A 26,133-nucleotide genomic window follows, 5' to 3' on the forward strand; every position below is an offset into this window, starting at 1 on the left:
TTCACTGAGCCCCTGTACCCTGCCATACGCTTCCTGAGACCACCACTGAACCAGATGTGGCCAAACCACCTGGAGATCTGTCACCTCCACATGCTGTGATGTTCTGGGGCTGTTTCAAAGAGCTGGTGTCATCAGGACATAATAGAAACTGATGTAGGCTCTCTCTGACATCTTGCTAATGATAATTTGTGTACTGTACAGATTAATATATGAATGATAAGACAACCAAACCTGAAGTCAATGTCCAGAAGCAAACTCTTCATTTGCTCATGTTTCTGCTCCAGGTTTCGCAGCTTGATCAGCTCCTGGAGTCTGAAACAAACACCAACAGTCATCAACAAAACCAAGTTCTTTAAAATCTTACTCCTTTGACTGATTTTTGACCAGTCCTGGAACTGTTACTATTGTATTTTATGATTATTGCCAGTAACTAAAACTTCTGACAATAATTGTTTTAAATATTACAATTTTAATATACTTTTAAATATATATGTATTTTGTATTTTCTTTAATTTTTTTTTTTTTTTAATGGCAAAAAACCTCCAAAGATAGATTTTCGACCATCTCAGGACACTAACTGTCAACAGATCCCCATGAAGCTATGAAGACTGACACTGGAACTAAAATCTCATAAATAATGATAGTCAAAACATAATCCACTTTTTTTTGAAGAGGGACTTCAAATAGTTTCTGCCCCTCTTCAATTTCTAATGCTTCAAGAAAACCACTGCACATGTGCGCTAATATGCAAATGAGTTACCATGGTTACCAAATGATCTTGCATAATTACACAGTTTTCTTGACAGAACCCACATCATCAGACTACATACATTTAATAGTTTAGCTAAACTGACATTAATGTATCAGTATGAGTACTGTATATTGAGTATGATGGGCAGTTTTGACAGCAGCCTAAACAAACCAAACCAACAGGTGAAAAGCAGCCTTAGAGACTATGTTTTGGTGGAAAGTAGAACATTTTTTTATTGAATGTTTCACAATATTGACGCAATAAAGGTTTCCCTTAACGAAACTGATTATGTAGCGATTATATTGTATGCGGTATAGTATGTATGAAGTTGACCTTTGACCTAGGGCTAGATGACATAACAAATATACTTGCTGTATCACAGCTTCTCCCACATGGGATGTAGTAAATTACTGTAATTGCAGACATCGAGTATAAATTGTCACATTTTTTAAGATGACGGCATGACATTCACTTTGGCGTTTCACTCCTGTGGCTGTCTCTCTCCCTCACAGACACAACCCCTCACCCATCCAGAAAACTCTCCTGGCTGCGTGTGTGTAATGTAGAAGAGGCATGTGTGGTTTTTGTATCTGTAGCAGAGAATACCGCAAAGAGCAGTACAAGTGAAGGGTCAAAGCAAGTTTAAATGCATTTACAAATGGTAACTGAAGATGGGAGGCAGACGAATTGGTTCAGAAAATAAAGAGCATCGGAACAAACTGTCTGTTTTGATGATGATGATGATGATTCACAAGAACGGGACAGACAGACAGATGACATTTTTAAAAAACATAAAGCCTCCAGCCCTGGCTTTTGCTGGCACGGAGGCATAAAAAGTTGTGGCAACATAACACTGCTGGTAAAAAGAGGAGATCTGTTTTTGTCATTTGGCTGATCTAACAGAGGAACAAGTGTTGAAACAACGGTTTGTGTATCTTCTACTTGAATATCTCCCCTCACCTTGGTGTGCCCACACACAGGACCTTCCTGTACCCCTGACCAGCTAAGGTGTCCAGCAGAAAGTGTGAGCTGCGGTCGGTGAACAAGTACTGGGCATTCTTCTTCTTGTTGTCCAGAGGACACAGCAGCGCACTGGGCCTCCTCAGCTGGGCTGTGGTGATGGCTGTGCATCTGTGAGAGGAATGGGCCTCATGCTCTCCACGCAGTAGCAGAATCTGGCAATCCTGGCAGAATTTCTTCTCATCTAGTGGGAGGGAGGCAAACTTTCTGAACCTGAGGGAAAAGTTAGAGTCAGGTAAAAAAAAATTTAATATTTTCCCTTTTTGTATAGGAATTCTGAATTGGGTCATCTTGATTTGACTTTACAACCATCTAAATCCTGCATAAAATTAGCCTGAATCAAGCTGATAATATCTTGCATGCATGCACGATAGTAATAGCAATCCTGATAATAATCTGTCCCATGTTTATCAGTAAACAAAAAATACAGGTAATATAGTTTCCAGTCACAAGTGGAAGCACTGACACCTCTGTTTAAAGTTTGAATTGACTATAATGAAAGACAACTTTCTCTATCAAGTGGTCTCAGCTTGTAGTTGGCTAAGAAAGTGCATTATAAATCCTGGATCAGCGTTTTCTTCAGCAGAGACCATGACGGACTGCAATTGACTTCTCACCTGGTACAATACTCCTGCTGGATGAACACAGGTCTCTTTGACTGGGTCTCTGTTTCTCTAGCCAGAAGCCTGGCCTCTGACACCTTCAAAGCAAATGAATTCATATAAATAAGTGTTCAGTGGATTAAACAGGTATCAGACATGACATGAGCGACTTCCCAGCGAGCCTACCTTGTCATCTTCCCACTGGAAAAAACTGCAGTCTTTTCTGTCTCTACAGGCAGAGCAGGCATAAAACCTTCTGCCTTTATCTCCTCCTTTGCTGACTTTCTCAAATAGCAAGGTTGGACCTGGTAAATCACACGTTACAGTATTTGTATGTTTGTCTGTCTGGTACTTCCCCAGTACAATAAAGCGTGTATTTCCTTAAATGCTTACAGAAACATACAGCGTCAGCAAAATGTGTGTGTATTTTACGGTCAAGAAGCATTGTGTATTCAGCCAGAATTCGGTTTGAGGACTAAACACACGTTATTCTCGCGGTCTTTTTTCAGGCACAATACAGTCACAACCTTAGCTTATTGCGAAAAGACGTTTTAAAGTTAAGATTTCGTTACTGTAAGAGCTGTTGTGTGCTGTTTCAACACGCCGAATTTATCAAAACACCGTATCTGTTCGTAACATGCCGTAAGTAACACTATACAATCACTAAAGAGATATCAAAAAACAAGCACACTTTGAGATATACGATTTCCTTAAGCAGATGGTGTTGTATCACTGTATACTATGAGTACTATGGTTGTCGTGTACATTCAGACTTACCATGTGGGCAACAAGGCGCTGTTTTACCGTCCTCCGGAAGAATAACGCATATTCCAAAACTGTCGTCGTTCGCTTCGGGCATGTCCATGACGTTGTGATTAAACGGTTAGTGAACTGTAATGTAATCTTTTTAACATAAGAGTTCAGCCCGTTTAGCCCATGGGGTTTAGCCCGGCAAGTGGAAGCCGTATCACGCTAAGTCGCGCCGAAATGACGCAATTCATATTTTATCACAGTAAAAGCTCATTAGTCATAAACCAAAATGCAGCCAGAATGTGTTCAGCATTTATTTTCAATCACAATGGACATTTTCTTGCATTTAGGGGTAAGATATTAAAACTTAATTTGAATGTATTTCTAACTCGTTGTGTTTTAATGTGGATTCATCATGTTTACGAATAGTTTTTAAGTTTAAGTAAGAGTTTGACCTGGACCTTGGACCTAGACAATTATTGTTAAATATAAGGTGTGTTCATTTCTTTATTTCCCTGTATATGTTAAAAATTTATGAAATTATCTTTGTATGCATAACAATGCACTCTTTTAATACATTTCAATAAAAAAAAAGCAGGAAATAGAAACTGTGGCCATAAATGTTGCTGGAAAACTGTCAGTACTGGGTATAGATGCAGAATTTCAAACCAAAACTCTCGCAACTAACATTTGAACTGCTCTGTCAACCTGAATGTTTAATCCATGTCGCTCTAGAGAACATTTAAAAACAATTTAAAGAAGCATACATTAACACATTGCGTAAACAAACATTAATGAAGATACAGTTGTGTTATTGACTGTCTCTTTCACAATACAGTTTGTTCACACTGAACAGACTTGTAGTCCCAAATCAGCAGCATATTGCTCAATAGATGTTTTCTGCAGTTGTTTTCTTGCTTCAAAACTACAATTCCCATGTATCCCGCGCAACCAGCGGAGTGGCCCGAGGACGTTGCTCGGGTGCAGGCTGCTGGATGCTATAGCAAAGCAGAGACAAGATGCCCGCGGTTATCAAACATAAGAAAGGAAGCAATAGATTTTTTTCCTTCAAAATAAAAGCACGCAATTTGCTTTTATTTTTTGATCGTGAGCATTTCACATATGAACATTTTGGTCACGCAGAACAAAATTGCAATCAAATGATTTGTCTCATTAGTTCTCAATTTTTATTTATTTAAACAGGCCATAAATGTATTTATTTAACTACACAATGCTTGCAGAAATGCTTCTGTGTTCTTGATTTTTTGGTCTAAAGCATATCAAATGATATAATTGCCTATAAGTGATGCACATAGAGTGGAATACATACATTTTTCCAAAGCAGTATGTGTAATCATGTATTACCCATGTAGTTTTACAGCCCTTTATCAAAAGGTTTATTACCTTGCATGGCCCCCAAAACAGGTTGAATGCCCATCATATGGGTTTAGGCAATTTGATAATTTGCAAATTGCTTGAGGTGCTCGGGTCCTCAGGTCCTCAGGCGGCTGGGGGCCTCAGTGGCCTAGTTTCTGGCTGCTTGTGCCTTTGGTCTGGGGATGCGGTGTTACTGCAGCATCAACTACCCACCACATCCAATGAAAAATCTGTACACACTTACACATGCATATACACATGAACGTCCACACATACATCAGAATCAGAATCAGAATCAGAATCAGAATCAGAATCAGAATCGGTTTTATTGCCAAGTATGTTTCCACATACAAGGAATTTGTGCTGGTGATTGGTGCAATTGGGGATTAGGGGGGATCAGCAACAGTGGGGCTCTCTAGCCTTGTTGATGAGGCTGATAGCAGACGGGAAGAAGTTGTTTTTGTGGCGAGAGGTTTCGGTCCTGAAGGACCGCAGCCTCCTGCCAGAGGGGAGTGACTCAAAGAGTTTGTGTCCAGGGTGGAAGGAGTCAGCTACAATCTTCCCTGCACGCCTCAGGGTCCTTGAGGCGTACAGGTCCTGGAGGGATGGAAGATTGCAGCCAATCACCTTCTCAGCAGAGTGGATGATACGCTGCAGTCTGTTATTGTCCTTCTCCGTGGCAGCAGCGTACCAGATGGTGATGGAGGAGGTGAGGATGGACTCAATGATGGAGGTGTAGAAGTTCACGATCATGGTCCTTGGCAGGTTGAACTTCTTCAACTGCCTCAGGAAATACATCCTCTGCTGAGCTTTCTTGATGAGGGAGCTGATGTTCAGCTCCCACTTGAGGTCCTGTGTGATGGTGGTTCCCAAGAAGCGGAAATGCTCCACGGTGGCCACGGGGGAGTCACACAGGGAGATGGGGGTGGGTGGGGCTGGGCTCTTCCTGAAGTCCACTATCATTTCCACTGTCTTCAGAGCGTTTAGCTCTAGGTTGTTCTGCCTGCACCAGGTCACCAGACGCTCAGTCTCCCACCTGTAGGCAGACTCATCGCCATCAGAGATGAGTCCAATGAGAGTGGTGTCGTCTGCAAACTTCAGGAGCTTGACAGACTGATGGCTGGAGGTGCAGGTGTTGGTGTACAGGGAGAAGAGCAGAGGAGAAAGAACGCAGCCTTGCGGGGATCCAGTGCTGATGGTCTGGGAGTCAGACACGTGCTTTCCTAGCTTCACGTGCTGCCTCCTGTCAGACAGGAAGTCGGTGATCCACCTGCAGGTGGAGTCAGGCACGCTCAGCTGGGAGAGCTTGTCCTGCAGCAGAGCCAGGATGATGGTGTTGAAGGCAGAGCTGAAGTCCACAAACAGGATCCTGGCATAGGTCCCTGAGGAGTCCAGGTGCTGGAGGATGAAGTGGAGAGCCATGTTGACGGCGTCGTCTACAGACCTGTTGGCTCTGTAGGCGAACTGCAGGGGGTCCAGGAGTGGGTCAGTGATGGATTTGAGGTGGGACAGGACAAGGCGCTCAAATGATTTCATGACCACAGAGGTCAGGGCAATGGGTCTGTCGTCATTTATTACATACATACACACATACCTAGGTTTATTACCTTGCATTGCCCCCAAAACAGTTTGAATACCCATAATTTAGGTTTAGGCAATTTGATCATTTGCAAAATGCTTGAGGACCTCCTCCACTAAAGTACAAAATAAACAAAGACAGACTTAACATTGGTGCAGTGATTTGCACTGTCAATTCACAGCAAAAAGATCTGTGTTCAAACCAGCCATTTAGTTTTTCTGTGTGGAATTGTCAATATAGATATTCTTTTCCATTCCAAGCTCTTTATGGTAAATTAGTGATCACCAATCACTGACTAAATCACTTTAATTTTAACCATTAATTTTAATATTAATTATATTCTCACATGTTCCACATTGAAATATTGTTAAAACAGATCAAAATAAACTAACTGACACAGAAATACTGGTTAGTTTTGAGGTGTGTATGGAAGAAGCTGACATATGGTGTGTGTTATGTCAACTATTATTTGATATTTCATTTAGACTATCTTATATAAGTATTTTTTGTATTTAAGTACACAATTAATTCTTATAAAAAATTCTGATTTACGTACTCAGACAATAAATAAATTGAACTGTTCCAGAATTTTCTCTCCAGCTGCCTACAGAACCCTCAGAGACCCCTGGGACGGAACTCAGAGTTTTATTTTGAAAATGTAACCGGAACCCCGTGAACTCTCTATTTAGCTTGACTTTAGTCGCGGCTCTTCACCATACGCCCACACCCAACCTGCACTGTCTGCTGTGCAGAGAGGCAACGCAGCCCTGCAGTGTATGCGGGACATTGTTTTCACAGTGCGGCTGTTTTCAGAAGATCTCTGCGGCCTCAGCAGCCAGGGACAGCCAACATCACTGCAATACTCCACCGTAAACTGGTCATTCATTCTGCTGGCCGGCACTGAGGTCTGCGTGCCCTGCGGCTACTGGCACCATCCATGTACTGTCAGTGTGGATAGTGGCTTATTTACTGTGCATCATCTGACTGGAGAAGACATCTGACTGGCACCATGAGCAGTACTGGTAAGAGCATTTCTATTATAGTGTAGCCTACACTGCCTTTACTCCGCAGCTGCGTAAATTCCTGTCAACAGCACAAGGAACGATCCCAATAATATCATGATAATATCCCTTTAGGGCTTCCAATGTAGCAGTGTTGGTCAGTACTGAGTCTGTGGTTGCTTTGTCCTAATTTACACATTTTTTCACCTGCTGTGGCGTCACTGTAATATTCCCCTGTGTGGAAACTATATGCTATACATTTAAAATGTAGAGAAAACATATAGGCTAGCTTGTCATCCTTTAATTACCAGCGAAGGCAGCAGCATCTGGGTGCAAATATGTGGTGCATAATGAAGCCTGAGGTTGTCTGGTCTTAAGACAGAGTTTTAAATTTGTATCAGTAAAAAAGGATGTCATGTGGGCTAATTCGTCAGGATGTAGAAACACCCACCGTGGGTTAGGTTGTTCTTTTCATCATGTTGCTATGAGGTCACTCCTGTTTTAAAGAGGTATGTCTGTTGTCTACAACAGGCCTTACCCCTGGCGGGCTGCTGTCACAACTGGCTTTGTCCCAAAGGAAGACTCAACAAATGCAGAGCCTATGTACTATCAAGTCATGTTGCAACTGTGCAATATTTGTTTTACATGCAAACAAATATATGTACTTAGTAGGGGAGTGTGGTTGTACATAAAATGTCACAGAAGTTAATGTCCAAGAATTAAAAAAAATCTAGTTCAAGGTGAAATTCATGGTTTCTGTGTTTGTGTTATGGCTAAGGAAACACTATAATTTGTAGTCATTCTAATCTATGACTTAACACTGATGTTACATGAGTTGACATTTTGCTAAAGAGCCCCCAGGGCCCTGTTATGGGACCTTAGGGAACTCCACATAAGAACTAGTGACCAAATGTAGCTATCCAGAAATGTCCCAAAGTCCACAAACTAACTAAGTTCACTAATGCTTTTCCTTTAGTGTTTCTCACCCTCATCAAACTCATATGCATTCACATCAACCTCTGTCTTAGGAATTTCCTAAATCAGGTTAATTCTAGGCTAATTCTGTTTATTTTTGTTGGATAGGCCTATTAACTACTTTAATTCGTTTATAGACCTCTGCATATGTGTAACCTAACAAATGGTGCTAATTTAGCATTTTTATCTTGGCATTTTTTAACATTTTATGTGACTGCAAGGCTAACAAGGCTTTCTTAGGTTTTTTGCTAACTAATAAGCTAACAGTCTTACTGTGCCATATCCCATATTGTCCGGATTGTAACACCCCTGAGCCATCAGTCTCCAAGTTGCAAGTTTGAGGTATTGGGAATCCTAAGAGCTGCACTACTTCTCTGACTTTGTCAGAGAGAACAGAGAACAGTGTCATCAAACTGGTGGAAAAATGGCTGCAATTTCACTGTTAGCATTTATTTATTTATTAGAAAATAAAATCAATATTAGACTATTAGACTCATTTCACTTAAGCTAGTTTCACTTGTTAATGAACCACTAAATAGATGTAATAATAAAAGATGCTAATTTGGAATTTTTGTCTTAGCATTTTTAGCATTTTATATGACATTTTATGTGCCTCCCAAGTCACAACAATGACAGGTTTTTCCCTATTACTAACATTATGTGAATGTTGCAGGTGTAGCATAACATTGGCTTTTGCTTTAAGGACAGCTAATAAGGCAAAGGAAATCTAGCATTCATCTTTCCAGTTGATTTCAGCTAGAATTCTTTTCTACAAACTTAATGGCAGTTTGCAATCTAGAGCTGCTGGAACTGCTAATGAGGGTACTACATTTCATCTGGGAGTCAAGAGACAGGAGAAATTCATTAGCAGACCACTGTAAACTGTGAGAGAGGTAGACAAACAAGAGACACCAATTATCTGCGACTTAGTCTCCCCTCTTTGTGATGCCTTTAGCAGTTCACCTCTTGAAGCATGTTGGCTGGATGTGTGAGTGGACATGAGCAGAAAATTAATTTCAGATCTCTACCTGTGTGTGATGATAGCTGGTGTCCACGTGTATAGGTTCCTGTGTGTGTGTGTGTGTGTGTGTGTGTGTGTGTGTGTGTGTACAAAGATCCAGCTGATTTCAATATAGAATGGAAACCTCTAATAGTGATCATTGTTACAGTGATCAGCCGCTTGTATAGATAAAAAAGCTTGGGAGAGAATTATTTCTATGGAAATGTTATTTAAATAATTTGCTTATAATCAAGTACTCTGCTTACATGTTCATTTTGTTTCAGAATCTTATGAAATGTCATGAAATCACAATTATATACCTTTGCAGAGATGCAGTCCTCGGGGCCAGATGACCTGCTTGGTTCAGTCAGCTGTGAAAACTGCCAAATGACAGTGAAATACTCATTGAGAGCAGCAGTGACTGACTGAGTTTCGTACCCTGAGGCTGGAAGATACACAGGTTGACTTAGCTCCAATGCTAATAATCATTAGCAAAGCAGTGTAAAAAACGTAAGCTGCACCTTCTCATCTTAGTTAAAATGACAAAACATCGCTAGTGGTATGTCGTATCAGCTGTCACTAATTAATGTTCATTCAGTCAGTAACTTGTCAGGCCTAAATTAAACTTGGCTGTTGTTGGTTTGTGTGACCTCTGTATACCACTGTTAACACCTGTCAAAGATTTTGTGAGAGAAGAAGCTCCACTCTGTAACACCACTGTACAACCACAAGTGAACTCACTGTTTATTTAGTTCATACAAACAGAGTGAGAAGGCTTCTTCTCAATAACTTAAGCTTATATACAATCCTACCATTTTATCACCTAGACCAAGTTTAGATTATCCTCTCCAAAATACTTTCTTTAATGGCCCCATAGATTGTCTTCTGCTTGTCCTGACCCATCCCAGTCCTGGCCACACAATGTAATTTGTCCTGGCATCTTACCAGAATCCTGTGTGACCCAACCAGATAAAATACAAGCCCTCAGTTTATATTAAGAATAAAAAAATTTTGAATCTTTGAGAAAAAACTGAGATCTGTGTCTTGTTTAGTGGCACCTTACCTGGTCACAGGTTTTGTGCACTTGTGTTTAAATAAATTTGTCAGAACAGGCTTGGCATGATGAACACACCCTGAGACACAGTTGAGCAATATAATCAAGCTGCAGGCCAGTCTGCATTCTTACAATTGCAGAAAAATTTAATTACACTCAGAGTTACATTAGATTGGATTACACAATCTGATTGACACAGATTATTGCCACAGGTTACTGGAAGTCTGATCAGTATTGCATCTCAAGCTGCTTTTTACATTTGAATGCAACAAACCTGACTGGTTCTTTAAGGGAAGACAGCTGGGATCAATATAACTTACATTAAATCTATCCTTGGATCCCTGTGCTTTTTTTAAAACACCCTGTGGTACAAAGCAGATGAGGAATGTTACCTCAACTCTCTTCAAGCTGTCTTATCATCAGTAGCAACACCGGTGTAATATACCATAACAAAGCACCTGTCCAATTTTACAATGGTTTATTTTTGCCAGTGGAAATGACACCTGGGGCTTGTGAGTATTTTGTCACCAACAGCTGTTGGTGAGTTGTTCTTGAGCTTGTGACTTAAAAGCAGAACTCAGAGATGTGATAGTAAAAACTTCAAAGGTAAGCTTGAAAAGGTGATGTTAAAAGGTTAGGCCTCACATATTGTTAATTTTATGTTTCTGTTTGTGTACACATAAAACAAATGAGACAACAAGTTATCATGTGAGCTTTGCTGTTGTTAGTAGGTATATGTTTGAATTTCATGCCAAGCCAGGCTAGCTGTTTCCATGGGCTTCCAGTCTTCATGCTAAGATAGGCAAACCATGTATTAACGCCACTATGTACTGAACACAGACATGAGATTTCATTTCATTTTTGGAATGAATAAGGATGGTGTTACTGTATTTTTCTATTGTCAACAAATCCCATGAAAAGATGCCACACTAAATAACACAACACTTACACTAATGTTGGTCCCCCCAGGCTCTGTGCCATCACAAGTCATGAGGTGCAGCAGTGCAGGAGTTTTGCACTGAAAGCCACATGCCTCCAGGGTGTGTATGTGCCTTACTGTGTGTTCTCTGTTAGGAATGATCATGTATTTGTTTACACAGTTGCAGTTTGTGCTTGAAAGGAGACAATAGAGTAAGAAGAGAAAGTGAAAATACTGGTGCGGCTGTATGAATGTGTTCTTTACTGGAGATAATACATGAGAAAACCAAGGCCAGGCTGATGCTGGCCAATCAGTGTGCAACATAATTTAATGGGTTGGTGATTTATTTGATTTCTGTACTGTACAGTATGTATGTACTACTGTACAGAATGCATGAATACCACATCTATGTACGTCTTCCCATAACAATGAAACATTATCAGCAATAGGTTATGATTAGAACCATAGCTAAGGATTATTTAATTATCCATTGTTTATTAATCTTTTAATCTTATAATCTCGATTACTTCATACCAGATAATTCAATTTTCATCTATATAAAACTCAAGTCAAGCTCATTTTCAAAACAAATTTCAGAGCGTCCTGTGTGGTGCTAACTGAGGCAAAGACAAGTTAGCATGAGTTTAGAGTGGAGGTTAGTGGGTTTTTAATGGCTGGTATAATAATAATAACAATAGTTTGGCACAGAAAGCTGTGATGTCACTTAATCAGCCGGTATCACCCTGCACCTGCACCAAATTTCCAAAATATGCAAAACCCACTTTTTTGTATTCCTCCAGCTTCACATACTTCACAAAATTTTGCAAACAGAATCAAGGGACTCTCATTGTCTAAAGTTATTAAAAGAATTTTGATCATCCAAAAGATGTGCAGTTTACAATACAATGGACCAATAGACCACTAGGGGCAACACAAATATGAAAATGTACATCTCATAATTAGCTGCGTGGATTGGTACGAAATTCAGTTTGCATTATTAAATTTGTAATGATTGTTTACAGTGGGCATGGCTTATTACAAAAAAGCTGTTATTTCTCAATGTACATTAGAGGATTTTTTCACAGTAAAAAGTAACAACTGATTTAGATCAGCTGAACTAAAGCTTTCATGAAGTGTGGGTTGTAAATTATAATAAATGCTTTCAGAAAGTAAACATGTCTTCATAGGCTTTTTTCACCCCAGATACTTTAGTTTGCCATGGTAGTAAACACACGTGTTACTCATAACGGTAAAGATGGCTCTATTCTTAACAAGTGTCCCTGTAAGCAGTGTGACTGTAAACCAGCATGAACCAGGACCCTGAAACTGAAGCAGCTACATGGATACTAACTATAGGCTACTTTTCACATTGTGAAATGTCAAATGTCTACAGGGGAAAAGGGCTTTAGGGTAAACTGAGTATTTCATTTTATTTTTTAAATGTTATTTCACAGTTTCTCTGCCAGTGATAGTCGTGCTCTTGCTACTGCTAGAGTAGTGCCTCAGCACAGCTGAATGAAATAACAGTTGACACAACCAGTGGGCAGATCCAGACTGGAGTCAGGCTGACACCACAGCTCTTCTTCCTGGGATAAATACTGGCTGACCTCACTGGTGCTAAGCCCCTGCATTGGAACATACACAGACACACACACACACACACACACACACACACACACACACAGTAGTAATTAAGTCTGCTACATGGTGTGGGCTTGTGACATTTCCCTGCAGCCTGTTGTTTTACATGGGCCTTTGATAAAGGCAGGATTGGCATGTTGTTTATCCTACGTGACTCCACAGACTGAATATTTGGTCACATCAGTTTTCAGATGCTTATAGCTGATATTTGTGGACTGAAGTTGATGTAATATTCTAATCATGTAATCCTGTTAATACAATATATACAATATATGGAGTTTTTTTGTTTTCAGGGTGAGAGCCTGCGCAAACTGCATTAACAGAACAGCTTTCTGTCTCATAAATGATCTGTGCCTGTTCATCATGTAATTTACTGCTCAGGTGTGGTGGCAGCAGGGTATTGTCACTGGAACATAGCTTGACATTTTAGCTTGTAATTTTTGTGGGTCTGACCATGTCCTGTTGACAAACGCTGAAGCTTGTCAAGTGCAGAAGAAAGCAGCATTATTCTGAGGTTTGTGCATCAAGGATCTTTGACAGGTAACTAGCTATAGCAAAAGTGTACTTGTCAAGCTGTCCGACTCAGCTTTTACTGTGCTGTGATCAGTTATGATATTATGAAAAGCATTACACGCATGCACAGATGTGTGTGGAAACTAAGTCACGGCATGGCACTGGTTCACAGTCCAAAAAATGAACTACTTCACTTTTATTTATTTCATTTTTGCTCTGAAATATTATCTTTCCCATTGATCCAGATCCCCCAATCTTTGCTAATTCCCAAGCAAAAAAAGACATGTTGCTCATCCATTGGGTCATATTTTATTCATTCTGCTTGTCACACATCACAGTTCCAGTATGTAGCAACGAGCTTCCTATTAAATGAGTCCTCTGCTGAGCATGCTGAGTATGTGACATTTGGGTGTGACAGCAACCATCGGCCATGCATTTTCCTGGGGGCGGTACGATGCAGTACAGAGTTACGTTACAGGTAGAGACATCACCATACCAGAAATTTGGTAGTCAATACCAATACCAATCCTGACACCAGTTCTGTAATTCACATTACCAAACGTGTTACCGCAGCAAAAAACGAGAAAACAACAGACTGCTGCACACATGCACGCACGCACACACTTACACACACAAACATCCATATAGTCAGTGTAACTAAAAAGACTAACAAGGTGCCAGACCACCAGTGTTAAAATCATTCATTTAAAAACCTGCTATACTCTGAGAGACGGACAGTAGCCTACTAATGTTGTGAGCACCCAGTTCACTGTATGATGTGTCGCTATGTTAGCCTAAATAAGCTGACATTAGCCATTGTGAACATTGTGTGTGCAGTGTTACTACAGCAGATGTCAGCTGTTGTTATTCACAAACAGCAACATTTAGGACATGAACATGTTGTTAATATGAAGTTAATAACTGAAACTCACTCAGCCTGAATTCAGTGTGCAGATCTGGATATCTGTCTCTGAGCTGCTTAGATAAGTTTGAGGTGTTTATTTCTTTCATTTGAAATGCTCTGTGGCACTGTTTACATCTGGCTATTGGTTTTCTATAAATTGTCCCTGATGATCTGTGTCAAATGCAAAATATCTATGTGTTAAGTCCAGTGGACCTGCATTCATGTTATTACTGTTTACTGTGCCTGCCTCATTCTTCTCTTCTAGTTTGATTACAGACCAGGCTTGAAGGGTTATTATACCGCCCTCATCATTCCAGGAACAAACATATCTCAAGTACTTATGACATCTTCAGTACCTTTGGTACCTATAATATCTACAGTAGACTTGGTACTGAGGTATTTGTTCTCGGGACATCCCTGCTTACAGGCTGTACTCCTGCGGCTGAGCTGACATTATATGGAAACTGTTCATGTGATTCTTTAGAGGATGAAATGCAAAACAACCAAAGGATTGCAACTGATACCCACTCAAATGCAAAGTCATAGTGATGTGTGAGTGTAGCAGCCAAATTGGTTACGTAGACAGCCTGAGTTATAATTATCTGGAGTGTGTGTGTGTGTGTGTGTGTGTGTTTGTGATGTGATTTGTTGCAGTTTTGTCTTTGTATCCCTTGTCATGAATAGCTTCACTGTTTGTTGAGACTGTCTAATGCATAATTGGCAGTCGGTGGATGTGTTGTGTTATGGTGAAGTCACTATCTTCAGCTGAAGTAAACTGTCCCTTACACTGGAGACACACTGGATGTGTGGTGTGTGCATCACAGCTGACATTGCTGATCTGCTGCAGAAAAACGGGTGTGTTCACACTGGCTGCTTGTCTGCTCTGTTGCTGCTACAGTTTACATAGAGTTTGCAGGATACTTGAATGTTGGGTTTCTCTTCAGTTGTAATTAATTTCTGGTTTATTTATGACAGAAAATGCCTTTAAAATGCAACTGTCTCCGGATGCAGCTGCTAAATTGGTTAAATTTAAAAAATATATTTTTTCATGCCTATGATATGTTCAGATTCTGCCTAGACATAGCGACTATAGTGGAAGTTTTGAGTCATATTGCTGGTATGATGTCAAAATGACTGTCATCAGGTCTTTTTTCTGTCTATTTTTGACGTGCACATCATGCATGAAAAATAGGTGAAATCAACAGCATAATTACTACCTACAGAATTTTTAACCTGACAAATGTTTGTTCGCCTGGTGAAGGCTGTGACATTTAATTCACATAATTTTAATACTGATCAAGGCATTCAGTGAGCCCTTATGCCCTGTATGGTGGCATCTGCAACGCTTATATCTATCCACTCATTCAGTGAAAGAGTTTAGTGTCCCATGATATGTCTGAACGCTCTTTCAGTGGAGCGAAATAAGGTCGAAATCTTAAAAATCTTCATACATACAGTTATTCATGATGCATAGTAAATGGTAATATAGACTCATGTATGCACAGATACACCGAAACAACATTTATTCAACCCACAGAGATCCCAGTTTGACACCAACTAAAAAAGTTCCCTTTGCCAATTGGTCAACTAAACTTTATTTTCACACAAGGCCTAATCAACCTGGCTGATAAAAGTCTGCAGACTCAGTTTGTTGATACAACAAATGTTTGATCCAATAAATGCTAAAGCTTCTCACAATCTTTCACTGTATCCAGATGGATACTCTACAGTTAGAGGCACTGCAGAAATAATTACCAATGGGTCATCAGTGCTTGCCAGGCTGGCCACAGGGTAAGTGAGGTATGCTGTACGTCCTTCACCCCAGTCAACTCCTGTGATTCTTGTGGGATCCTTGGGTAAAGTCCCCATGCCAGACGGGATATGTAATTCATCTAGCTTGATCTGGGTCTGTCCTGGGGTCTTCTTTCTGTTGGACATGCCCAGAATATCTCAGCACGGAGACATCTTAGGGGCGTCTTGGTGGATCCAGGGATCAAATGGCGGATTACCTCACCTGACTTATTTTAATATGAAGGAGTGAAGGAGCAGCTGTTGTTATCTGAGTGTCTTCTGGATTTCCTTTTTTTAAAGGGTGAGCCCAAACACCCTGTGACAGAAACTAATTTTGTTTTTGTATCCATAATCTTAATCTGTCACTCACTAGACAGAGTTCATGACCAGTGTTGAGAGTTAAAATTTAACACAACTGGTCAATCAAGAACTTTGCACTCTTCATCATGGCAGTCCATTATAAAACCAGCATTTCAATTTCATTCGAAATTTCAGTTGCCTTTGAAATGCTTTGGGGCACCACTTGCATACTGCTTTTGGTTGTCTATAACTTGTCCCTGATTAACCATGGAGCTGTTGCTGCACCTGCACCTGCTGCTGCCACTCTACATATTGTTGTTATTGTTCACTGTGCCTGCCTTCTTTCTCTCTTCCAGTTTGTGGTCAGACTAGGTTGCTTGTAGGATTATTGTACTTCTCTTGTCAGTTCCAGAGGACTCATATCTCCTGTACCTGTGACATCCTTGGTACCTTTGGTACTGTAGAAAACAAGCACTGTCACATTTTCAGAATTTTGACATCAACTTGTTAGTGAAGTATCACTTTTCGGGCATCCCTCCTACATATCTACCTATCCTTTGCTGCTGTCTAACAATAAAACTTAACTAATAATAAGCTGCTTACACAAACAACCTATGGGGTCATCTTTAAGGGAAGGACCTATCTGTTGTTTATACAGAGTTTATAATGTAAGTCCCTATAATAACCCAACAACAATTTTAATGTCATGAACATATGTTGACTTTGGCTATTTTTAGGGACTGTAAAGAGGAAACAGGACATGTTGTCCTTTGTGCTATTCAAATGCATCATGGGAATGTGTGCAGCTACCTTGAGAGCTAACTCTGCACTTTAAACCTGGATCAGATTACTGCTGTGTGGTGAGAGGGAGAGAGACATAAAGATCAATGGGCATCTGAGAATTATTTATTAATTCACTTTCTCTTGAGTTTGTGTGTATGTATATGTGTGTTATTGTGCTGCAAATTATTGTTTGTGGAGACTGGATTGCTGTCTGTGCGTTCCTTTCCTTTCCTCCCTCATCTACTCTCTTTATTCTCACTATCTCCCCACCCATCTCATCTCCTCTCCTTTCCTCCTCCTCTTCTTAGTCCCCCTGAGCTTCAGCAGCTCTTCAGTGAATGAACCAATTAACCAGACTTACACTCCCAAATCACACTGTGTGCCGTGTTTTTATTAAGGTGTTTCAAACCACGAACCTAAATGTGGGTCAGGCTAGTTACTTTTTCTTGTGTTAATTCTCTGCCTAAGACTGGAGGGAAACAGTTTTGAGGAGAGATTTGCCTCACATTGTGCTTCCCTTCCCATCAGCTTTAAAATTAGTTAATGTGTGTGTGCAAGTTCCTTTCTTTTGTGGAGATTTTTTCTTTTGCTAAATATACAGCACAACTAACTATATGCTGTTTAAAATCCAGGCAAAAAAGTGAAAAAAATTAAGATTACAGTTACTTAATATGAATTGATTTAAATCAGGATTTAATCAGACCATATTGCATATACTTGATTATTGTGCCTACAGCTCAGCAGATTTTTTTTGTGCACAACTGGAAAAAAACATTTTGCTGAAATACAACAATACATTGATGACACATTTCGGAGTGGGGCAGAATATATGTTTTGATATTAATAAACATGAAGGACTATAACAAAGAGATGTATATAATTCCATGTACAGATTAAGAGGACTGCACACAAGTTATAGTAAAATTCAAATCAATCAAAATAGCAGACATTGAGATATTATAAATTCCGGGAAATTTGCATGTATTTTATAAATTTTTTTATGGTTTTTTTTTTTTTTTTTGCATATTTAGAAATACTATGTTTAGTTGTATGTAAGTATAATGACGTTTATGTGAACTTGCTCCCAGGTTTCTGATCTGCACCTGTTTAATTTTCTTTTAATGTTGTTGCAAACTCAAAACTTGCTCCATGTTAACCTGTTGTTCTGTTAAATTAAATGGGAAAATGTACACTTTCAAAGCTGTATTCTACAACAGTCATGCTATACCTTCTACTCTGTTGCTCCTGGTTTTTCTCTTAATCAAAATATCTTTGTGAACTTTGTTCCTAATTATTTGCAGTTGATCTATGTTAAGGTACCGTCAATGAAACTCAACACTTCCTGCACAAATGTTTCATGATAAAAGCTGAGCAGCTCAAAGGCATAAGGCCCCTCTTTTCTTCAAGTCTAACTAATTGTAAGGGATAATTTCTTCCTTTCCCACAAGACTTTTAATCTAAAACTAATTCAGTTATTAATCTACACTGCTGTTTTTGTTTTGAATTTAGCTACTATTAATAAAACTCAACACTTCCTGGCTGGCAATATTTCACATTAGAAGCTCTAGACTGGCATGAGGGGCACAATCCCCTTAATAGTGATCAAAAAATAACAGTGGAACAAAGTCCAGGTCCAAATGTTTTACTGTTTTTTACCCAGCCTTTATCAGGGACTGGCCATTGTATGTTTATTATTGTGGCTATGGCTAATATTTGGTTATTATTTAGCACTTGGCTAATATTTGCATATGACATCATTTTATGTCTGAACCTCCCATGCAATTTCCGTGAGTTAAAATAAAAGACAGAAAGAGTATAAGAAGGAGACAGATTAATAAGAGGAGAATGAGAGAGTGATGAAGAAAAAGAGGAGGAACAAGAAAGAGGTGAAGAAGGAAAAAGAGAGGATGACGAAAGAAAAAGCCAAAAGTCATTCCAGGATGTACAGTTGCTGTTCATAACTTCATACAACAGTTGCTGGTCATAACTTCATAACTTCCTCTCTTTAATGAGCAGGCAGTGTGTGGCATAGTGTGTGGATGTGTGTATGTGGTGGGATCTCTCCCTAGCATGTCTCTTGGTATGTTAGATTTATAATCTATAATTTATAAAGTGCTGCATGTATAAAAATACAGTTTTAAATTAATGGTATCAATGGCACTGTATATTATGTTTCTCAGGACCAGAGCTAAATAACAATGATATGCAGTTGCATCCACTCCATGCCTCCCTGTCAAATGAACACTCAAATCAGTCTGCACACCCACATATAGACTAGTGAGCCTCTGTGGCTACAGTGATTGCAATCTTGGAAATGGAGATTGCAACTGTCCTGAGCTCATTTTCATGACCTCCATTTGGTATTGCTCCATCTCTGCCCATCCATTCAGTTAACAGATCTGGACCACAGACCTTCAAAATTATAATACTTTGTTTCTGCAAAGAAATCTGAAATAATGCTACAGACATTCCTTCAGAATGAGCACACACAGTTTAAAAGCTCAGAAATAGCCTTAAGAACATCATTGGGTACTTAAACTCTCCACTGGAACTCTTAAATAGCAATCATACTGGGGACAAAAAATCTGAATTTTGATCATACTTTCTTCAGTTTGTCTGTAGGAATGGGAATTGAGAGTCAGATCCAGTTGAGAACAAATTGTCCGAGTCACCGGAAACATATGTCCCAGAGCTTATAAATTCCTTTTACGGATGCCCGCCTGTTTTTCAGAGCTGGACAGTCATGTAAGCTCACTACAAAAGTTGTGTAGGGCCCTGCAAATTATGCAAGGTCCCCAAATCCCCTCATATGAAAGTGGGTATCAATGTTTACAACTTAGATAGGAGGATGGAGAACTATCCTTCTGGTCACAAAACACAGCAATCAGATAACTTGTTCTCGCCTCTCCAAGTTTAATGTAAGCAAATAACAGTAGGCTAAAGTTAAGGTGCTAGCTTACAGTGCAACTCTAGTCTGTTTGCCCCACTAAATCAACAGTATAGTGCATCTCTTGGTCTCTCTGTGTCTTGCTTACCAGCTACTTCCAGGGCTGTTCTGTGACATTGCGCCTGGCAAAAGTTTGAGTGAAATACAACTGCTTATTACAATTGATAAAATCTAATGGGCAATGGTGTTTATAAACTGCAGCTTGGAAAAGATAACCACATCGCATGTGAAGATCTGTCCATATGCATGTCCACCAAATGACACCTGTGCTTTAACAGCAACATCTGTGGGGACCAGTCCAGACAATATTAGATGTACATCATTTTAAGACACTGATTATCTAGTCTCTCAGTAAAGCTTTAGTTACAACTCTGAACTAGTGCAAAATTGTTTGACATTGACTATTGATTAAATATTGAATTTAAAATGTTGTTTACCTGGGCATACTTGGCAGTGTGGATGCATAGCTCTCAGCAAATAACCATCATGTATTCAGCCAAACCATAGTTTCAATAGTATTTTAACATTTGTAAAAGAAAATCTAGGTATTTTGCAGTATATTGTTATGAACTTGACATCTTTGATTCGATTCTTCTCATTTTGGAGGAAATATTTTGAGGACTTGTTATCCAGTTTTTCCAATAAATCCATGCATCTTTGTGAATCGGGTTTAGATGTAATATTATCAGTTCAGATTAAGCTATTTTATTATTTTTAAAAATAAATAGTATTATTCCACTAAATTTCAAACTGCATCACATCCATCATTTTAAAGGTGATAACACCAAATAGGCCAGAGATAATTTTCAATTGTCATCTCCATTTACTGGCAAACCAGTGTACCCAGGCTTTTCATCACAATGTGAATATGACCTGTATTTTGTTGCCCTAGATTATCAGTATAGTAGTGAAAGGAAAAGATTATTTTTTAAATACTATTTTTGTTCATTTAAAAAACTCCTTTTGGTTATTTAATTGTAATTTGCATGTTCACACACATCATCCCAACTGTAGCCTTAGCATTTAACTAATAATATTAACTTAATAACCAGCAGGTGGATTTGGGATTGGCGTTGATGGCGCATTGCAGAGGTACATACACACATATGCTCACACACACAGAGAGAGAGAGGGAGAGGGAGAGAGAGGCCCACATCACAAGCTTCTGTGATCTCTCTTTGGGCTTTTGGGGCTCATTCTTCATTCTCTTATCCATTATCCACCCCACCAGATAGTCATCTGAATCTTTGAAGTCAAGCTCTTTATGATAACCTGTCATATAATGACCCAGTCATTTCCTGTTGGAGTTAGAACACAACAAGGTATAATTGATTCATTCCAGAATGCTTGAGCGTATGTGACATGAATGGCAATGACTGTAGGAAATTGCTTGGAGTGGTGAGTGACATGGACAAGGTCAAAAGGTCTTAAGGGGGTATATCATTAGCAGTATCACAGCCCTCTCCCTCTTCCTTTATCTTAATTTTGTACTTCTCTTAATTTTGTAATAATTCTGGTTTAATACAACTTATTTCTGTAGTTTTGGCCACAATTTCTATCCATAATAATACCATTGCACTCACAATGTCAAGATCTGGGAATGCAATAACAACACCAAAATAATTGATTGGACAAAAACACAAACACACATAAACCCCCAGATCAACCAGGCTTATTGGTAGGAGAAAACAGAGGTGAATGGTTAAATTGGTTTTAGACAGACTTTCTTCTTCAGCTTTGACTTACTGTACTTGCCATAGATGTGCACATAGTTTTGCTGCGCACAGAGGATTATTACCAACATTTCAGCTAGGGCTTACTTTCTCTTTGATCTCAACAGAAAATGGTTTAGATTCTCTGATTGTCCTGTGCTTGTGTTTCATGCTCCACTGGACCTTTGGTTGTTGGTTAGTTAGTTAGTTAAATTGTTGTTTATAGTGTCATGTAAATTCAAACCGAAATGCACTCCACCTGGTTCTGATCCACCTGGACAAACAGAACACCTATGTGAGAATGCTGTTTGTTCTGTCCTCATTAAGTGTTGTTCCCCTGAACGTATACTCAGCTATACAGACAGCTAAACACTGTCCTAACCAAGCTCCAAGAAACAGGCAGATGTGTCGTATTTGGCAGTTTAATTAGGATTTGTGTGAAACTGTAAACAAAGAATACACAATTGTAAATATTATAGATAATATCACGATTAATGAAAAACAACTGTGCTAGTGTGTGCCATGAAATATACATAGGGGTATTTTGCTACATTATGTTAAACATGAAATAAATCTGTATATACAAAGTGAGACCATTTCCTTATAGGTTAATATAACATAATATCCACTTTCTAACCAAGAAATGCTTATGCACATGTCACTTAGATACCAATAAACGTTTTAACTTATAGATGGTGCCATGTGTTAACTGCGAAGGAAAGGATGGCGTTAGATTGTAGCCAACAGCAACATGTGGCTGTGTCTACCAAGATCCTGAGAGGAAAGGGAAACTTTTCTATTGCTGGGTGTAATAACAGAACTACAGAGAACAACCACTAGGGGGTGGCGAATGTAATACAAAACAGGACTGGTTCCATCACACTGTTCATTAACTTCAGGTCAGCATTTAATACCATCATCCCCCTGCAGCTGACTGGGAAGCTCGGCCAGCTGGGACCTAACACCTCCATCTGTAACTGGACTTCCTCACTGAGAGACCCCAGACAGTCCAGCCTTTCTTTCCACACCAATCTTCACAATGTTATTAAAGGGAAACCATTGAGAGCATTCTCACCTACTTCATCACACATTGGTACCCCTCTACCCTGTATGCAAGCCACTTTCACTTCCCAGTCAATCCATAAGGCCACCAGCATTATGGCAGACCCTTCCCACCCCTCCTACAGAGTGTTCAGAGTTTTTTTGATAAGCTATGGGTGCCTTTTCTAAACTACCTCCCTCATTGCATAGCAGTCCTGGTACACAGAGGAGATTATACTGTGGCGTGGCATCCTCCCAGTGCCCATGAATATCTGATGTTCTCTCCATGGTATCTTACTGTTTTGCAATAACTGCATACTCCCTGATCTGAGTAATGTGTCCAAGCTCTGAGATTTCTGTCTTCCCATGTAATTTGTATGTGTGCTCATATATGTTCTTGCTGTCATGTAGGTTCTATGGTATTCTATGGTATAGTATGTTTTGTTTTATATGACATTCTTCTTTTGAAAAGTCAAATAAATATTTTAATCCTTGTAAATTTCATCATGTGGCTATAAATGATGTTGTGGAGTCAATATTTTGGCTCAGTTGGAAGTGGCAGCACTCTGTTTTGGTCCTGGTTTTAGATTTTTTTCTAGACGCCACTTGGCAGCTCTGGATGATTTGCAATGCAGATCCTATGTCTTTTTCTCTCACTAATTCACACACACACACACACACACACACACACACACACATACTTGTACTTCCATCTTTGTGAGGACACTCATTGACATAATGCATTCCCTAGCCCCTTACCCTAACCTTAACCATCACAACTGAGTGCCTAACCTTAACCTTGATCCTAACCTTAACCTAAACCTAATTCTAACCATAACTCTAAAACCAAGTCTTAACCCTCAAAATGTGATTTTAAGGTGTCTCAAAAAGTGAGGACCGGCCAAAATGTCCTCACTTTCCCAAAATGTCCTCACTCTGTTAGTAAAATACTTTTTTTGGTCCTTACTATGTAGCAAGTACAAGTACACTCACACACACACACACTCACACACACACACACACACACACACAAGCTTTGCCTGCTGCTGAGTCACATGGCCAAGTCCACCATGTACGCTGTTCACCTGAAGCTTCCTACTATTTACTGAGCAGTTCCTTTGGTTTATGTTTGGTGATGATCCCTCAAATTTTCAGATGACTGGGAAGAGGGGAGAGGAATAGAGGATATGTGAGAAAAAGGGGGATGGTGTCAGAGATTAAATGAGGTCATATTCAGTACTCAGTCCCAGTGGCATGTGTCTCCACTCCCTGACAATCAGCTCAGCTTTTATACATTCCTCTGGTACATTCTATCTTTTATTTTTGGTAGTTTTTAATAACCTCTATGTGCTCTTGCTGGTCTGGCTTGGCAGAGTTGATTGCCATTCCCCTGCAATGTCATGGCTTTGAATGCAATGCCTGTCCTCTATCTACCAAGGTATAAGTAACACCCTTTGTGTCTAGGCCAGTCCTGAAACATTCAAAAGCTGAAATACTGTGGTCAGGAGGGTTATACAGTATGTAAATACTGTATTTCACTGAATAAGTGAAACCACTACCTCTTGTTAGCACTGGAAAATCAGAGATAGTAACCAAAGTAATTAGGATTCATTCTCTGGGGAACATGAATTTTTGTAGCAAATGTCATGGCAATACACCAATAGTAGTTGAGACAATGACATGCTGGTAGTCCTGAGTGAACAGGTTGAGGATCACCAATGTCAGAGGCATTAATCCTCTGAGAACCATGTATGTCTGTACCTAATTTCAAGTCAATACATCAAATAGTTTTCAAGACATTTCACTCTAAACCAAAAATGTTATTCTCCTTGTGGCACTATAGATGAGATATCAAGAGATCAGATCATCATTTGAAAACCCTGACTGCCTATACTAACATGAGGTATGTCTACAGTATACGGAGGTTGAGATAATCATTGAATAAATAAAAAAACACTGGTGGAGCTAGATAAAAAGTCAAAGGATTACCTAAATCAGCAGGGTTTATCCTCTATGGACAAGAAATTTCTGTATAAAATTAATCAATTAGTTGTTGAGATGTTTCAGTCTGAACCACAGTGGTGGACAGACCAACTGACATCTTCCTCAGAACTTTACTGCTAGCATGCTAATAAAATTAAGTAGTATTTAGGCTGATCCACCATAGGAGTGGCCACTTATGTTTTATGGCAGGGTCATCTAGTTCAGTCATGTTCTGAATGCTTGGCACGGTGCCTAATGAATTTGCCTGATTGTGTCACCATAGTGGAAATGTGCATTGTTTTGTTGGGGCCCAGATCATGGAGAAGGTCCAACACTATTACCGTTACCCTAAGGTGACCCTACTCCAGCTGAATGAAGAATTACCTCATTGTTTCTCTACACTGTACATACTGTGTTGTCCTCAACACATTGAGAGAAGGGGATCCATTGATCCAGTGTTAACCATTTTTGCACTGGTTTCTAAATGCAGAGCTGTAACTATGTGTGTGTGCATGTGCTCTTCCATCACAATATGACAAAGCTTGTAAAGTTTGGTGGGAGGATGCACAGGTGACACACCCACTCATACGCAACCATGTACTGTATGCCTTGGTCATAGAAAGTGAGTTTCTAATGAACACATAAAAAACCTAGTAGCATTGTGTTTCCAGGTTCTCCTCTCATTTGTAATGGTGACTTCAAAGTCCCTGTACATGATACATTTGCATTAGTTTGTCCACCCTCTTCCTGTACAGTCAACTCTGTCCTTACCTTTGTGTGTAAACATATGGTTTGATTGCTGTATACTGGATACTGATTACATATCAGGTCCGATCAATGGTGAGAGTTAGAGCCAGACTCCAAGCACCAACAAACACACAGCAGCTCAATATAAAGTCAATATGAACATAAATCAGATATCTGGACAAGCTGCACTAGAGCTGCACACATATACTGTATGTACATACATGTATATTGACTGTAAAACAAGGCAACTAAGGTAGATGGTTGGATTATTATACCAGAAAAAGTTTAAATGGTTGACTAACTATCAAGAAAAGCAAAATGTGACCAAGTGCAATGAAAACACTTAACACATAAATCATGATGTACATGAACATGTGACTGATGTGTCACTCTAACTTCTGCTCCACTTATGAGACAAAAGTATTGGCAGACAGAAATCTGATCTGCAGGAGACTTTTTTACATTCTATAACATTATTCAAATGAATGCATGAAACATAAATGCCATTTTTCCATCATGTTTTCTACACTGTTTTTTTACCATTTGAGGTTTGACTGGAGCTCTTTTAATTACGTCATCTTGCTACTTCCACTTCAACTGCAGTGGCTTAATAGCACTCAACTGAACAATTAGCACTACCAGCTGTTTACATCAACAAATCAACTCCCAGTATTTGCACAATAGTACTAGATGGAAGCATGTATTTATTTGCATTTTTAGGGTCCTAATTGCGAAGGCCTAGA

General features: G+C 39.5%; 3 protein-coding genes across 6 annotated transcripts in view; 2 read left to right on the forward strand and 1 right to left on the reverse strand.

Moving 5' to 3' along the window:
• The window catches only part of LOC139621615 (nuclear factor 7, ovary), a 6,664-nt gene extending 5,194 nt beyond the window's left edge, over positions 1–1,470 (forward strand). The window contains exon 7 of the mRNA XM_071478307.1: positions 1–1,470. This exon is cut by the window's left edge and continues 500 nt beyond it. Coding sequence (XP_071334408.1) covers positions 1–99 — 99 coding nt within the window. The 3' untranslated portion in view covers positions 100–1,470.
• The window catches only part of zcchc4 (zinc finger, CCHC domain containing 4), an 11,584-nt gene extending 8,217 nt beyond the window's left edge, over positions 1–3,367 (reverse strand). For 2 of the 4 annotated variants that reach the window (XM_071478303.1, XM_071478302.1), the window contains exons 1-5: positions 3,151–3,360; positions 2,560–2,678; positions 2,389–2,471; positions 1,712–1,984; positions 232–312 (exon numbers count right to left, since the gene is read on the reverse strand). In XM_071478303.1, coding sequence (XP_071334404.1) covers positions 232–312; positions 1,712–1,984; positions 2,389–2,471; positions 2,560–2,678; positions 3,151–3,238 — 644 coding nt within the window. In that variant the 5' untranslated portion in view covers positions 3,239–3,360. Of the gene's footprint in view, positions 1–231; positions 313–1,711; positions 1,985–2,388; positions 2,472–2,559; positions 2,679–3,150 lie in introns of all 4 variants that reach the window. The other 2 variants (XM_071478306.1, XM_071478305.1) reach the window with 2 other exon arrangements.
• Positions 3,368–6,560: 3,193 nt separating this feature from the next.
• The window catches only part of ablim2 (actin binding LIM protein family, member 2), a 117,597-nt gene continuing 98,024 nt past the window's right edge, over positions 6,561–26,133 (forward strand). Inside the window, exon 1 of the mRNA XM_071478310.1 lies at positions 6,561–7,101. Within this exon, the coding sequence (XP_071334411.1) occupies positions 7,089–7,101 (13 nt within the window). The 5' untranslated portion in view covers positions 6,561–7,088. The remainder of the gene's footprint in view (positions 7,102–26,133) is intronic.

The sequence above is a fragment of the Trachinotus anak genome, unplaced genomic scaffold (assembly GCF_046630095.1).
Source record: "Trachinotus anak isolate AG129_WGS33_773 ecotype Australia unplaced genomic scaffold, CSIRO_AGI_Tana_v1 ptg000005l, whole genome shotgun sequence".
Lineage (NCBI taxonomy): Eukaryota > Metazoa > Chordata > Actinopteri > Carangiformes > Carangidae > Trachinotus > Trachinotus anak.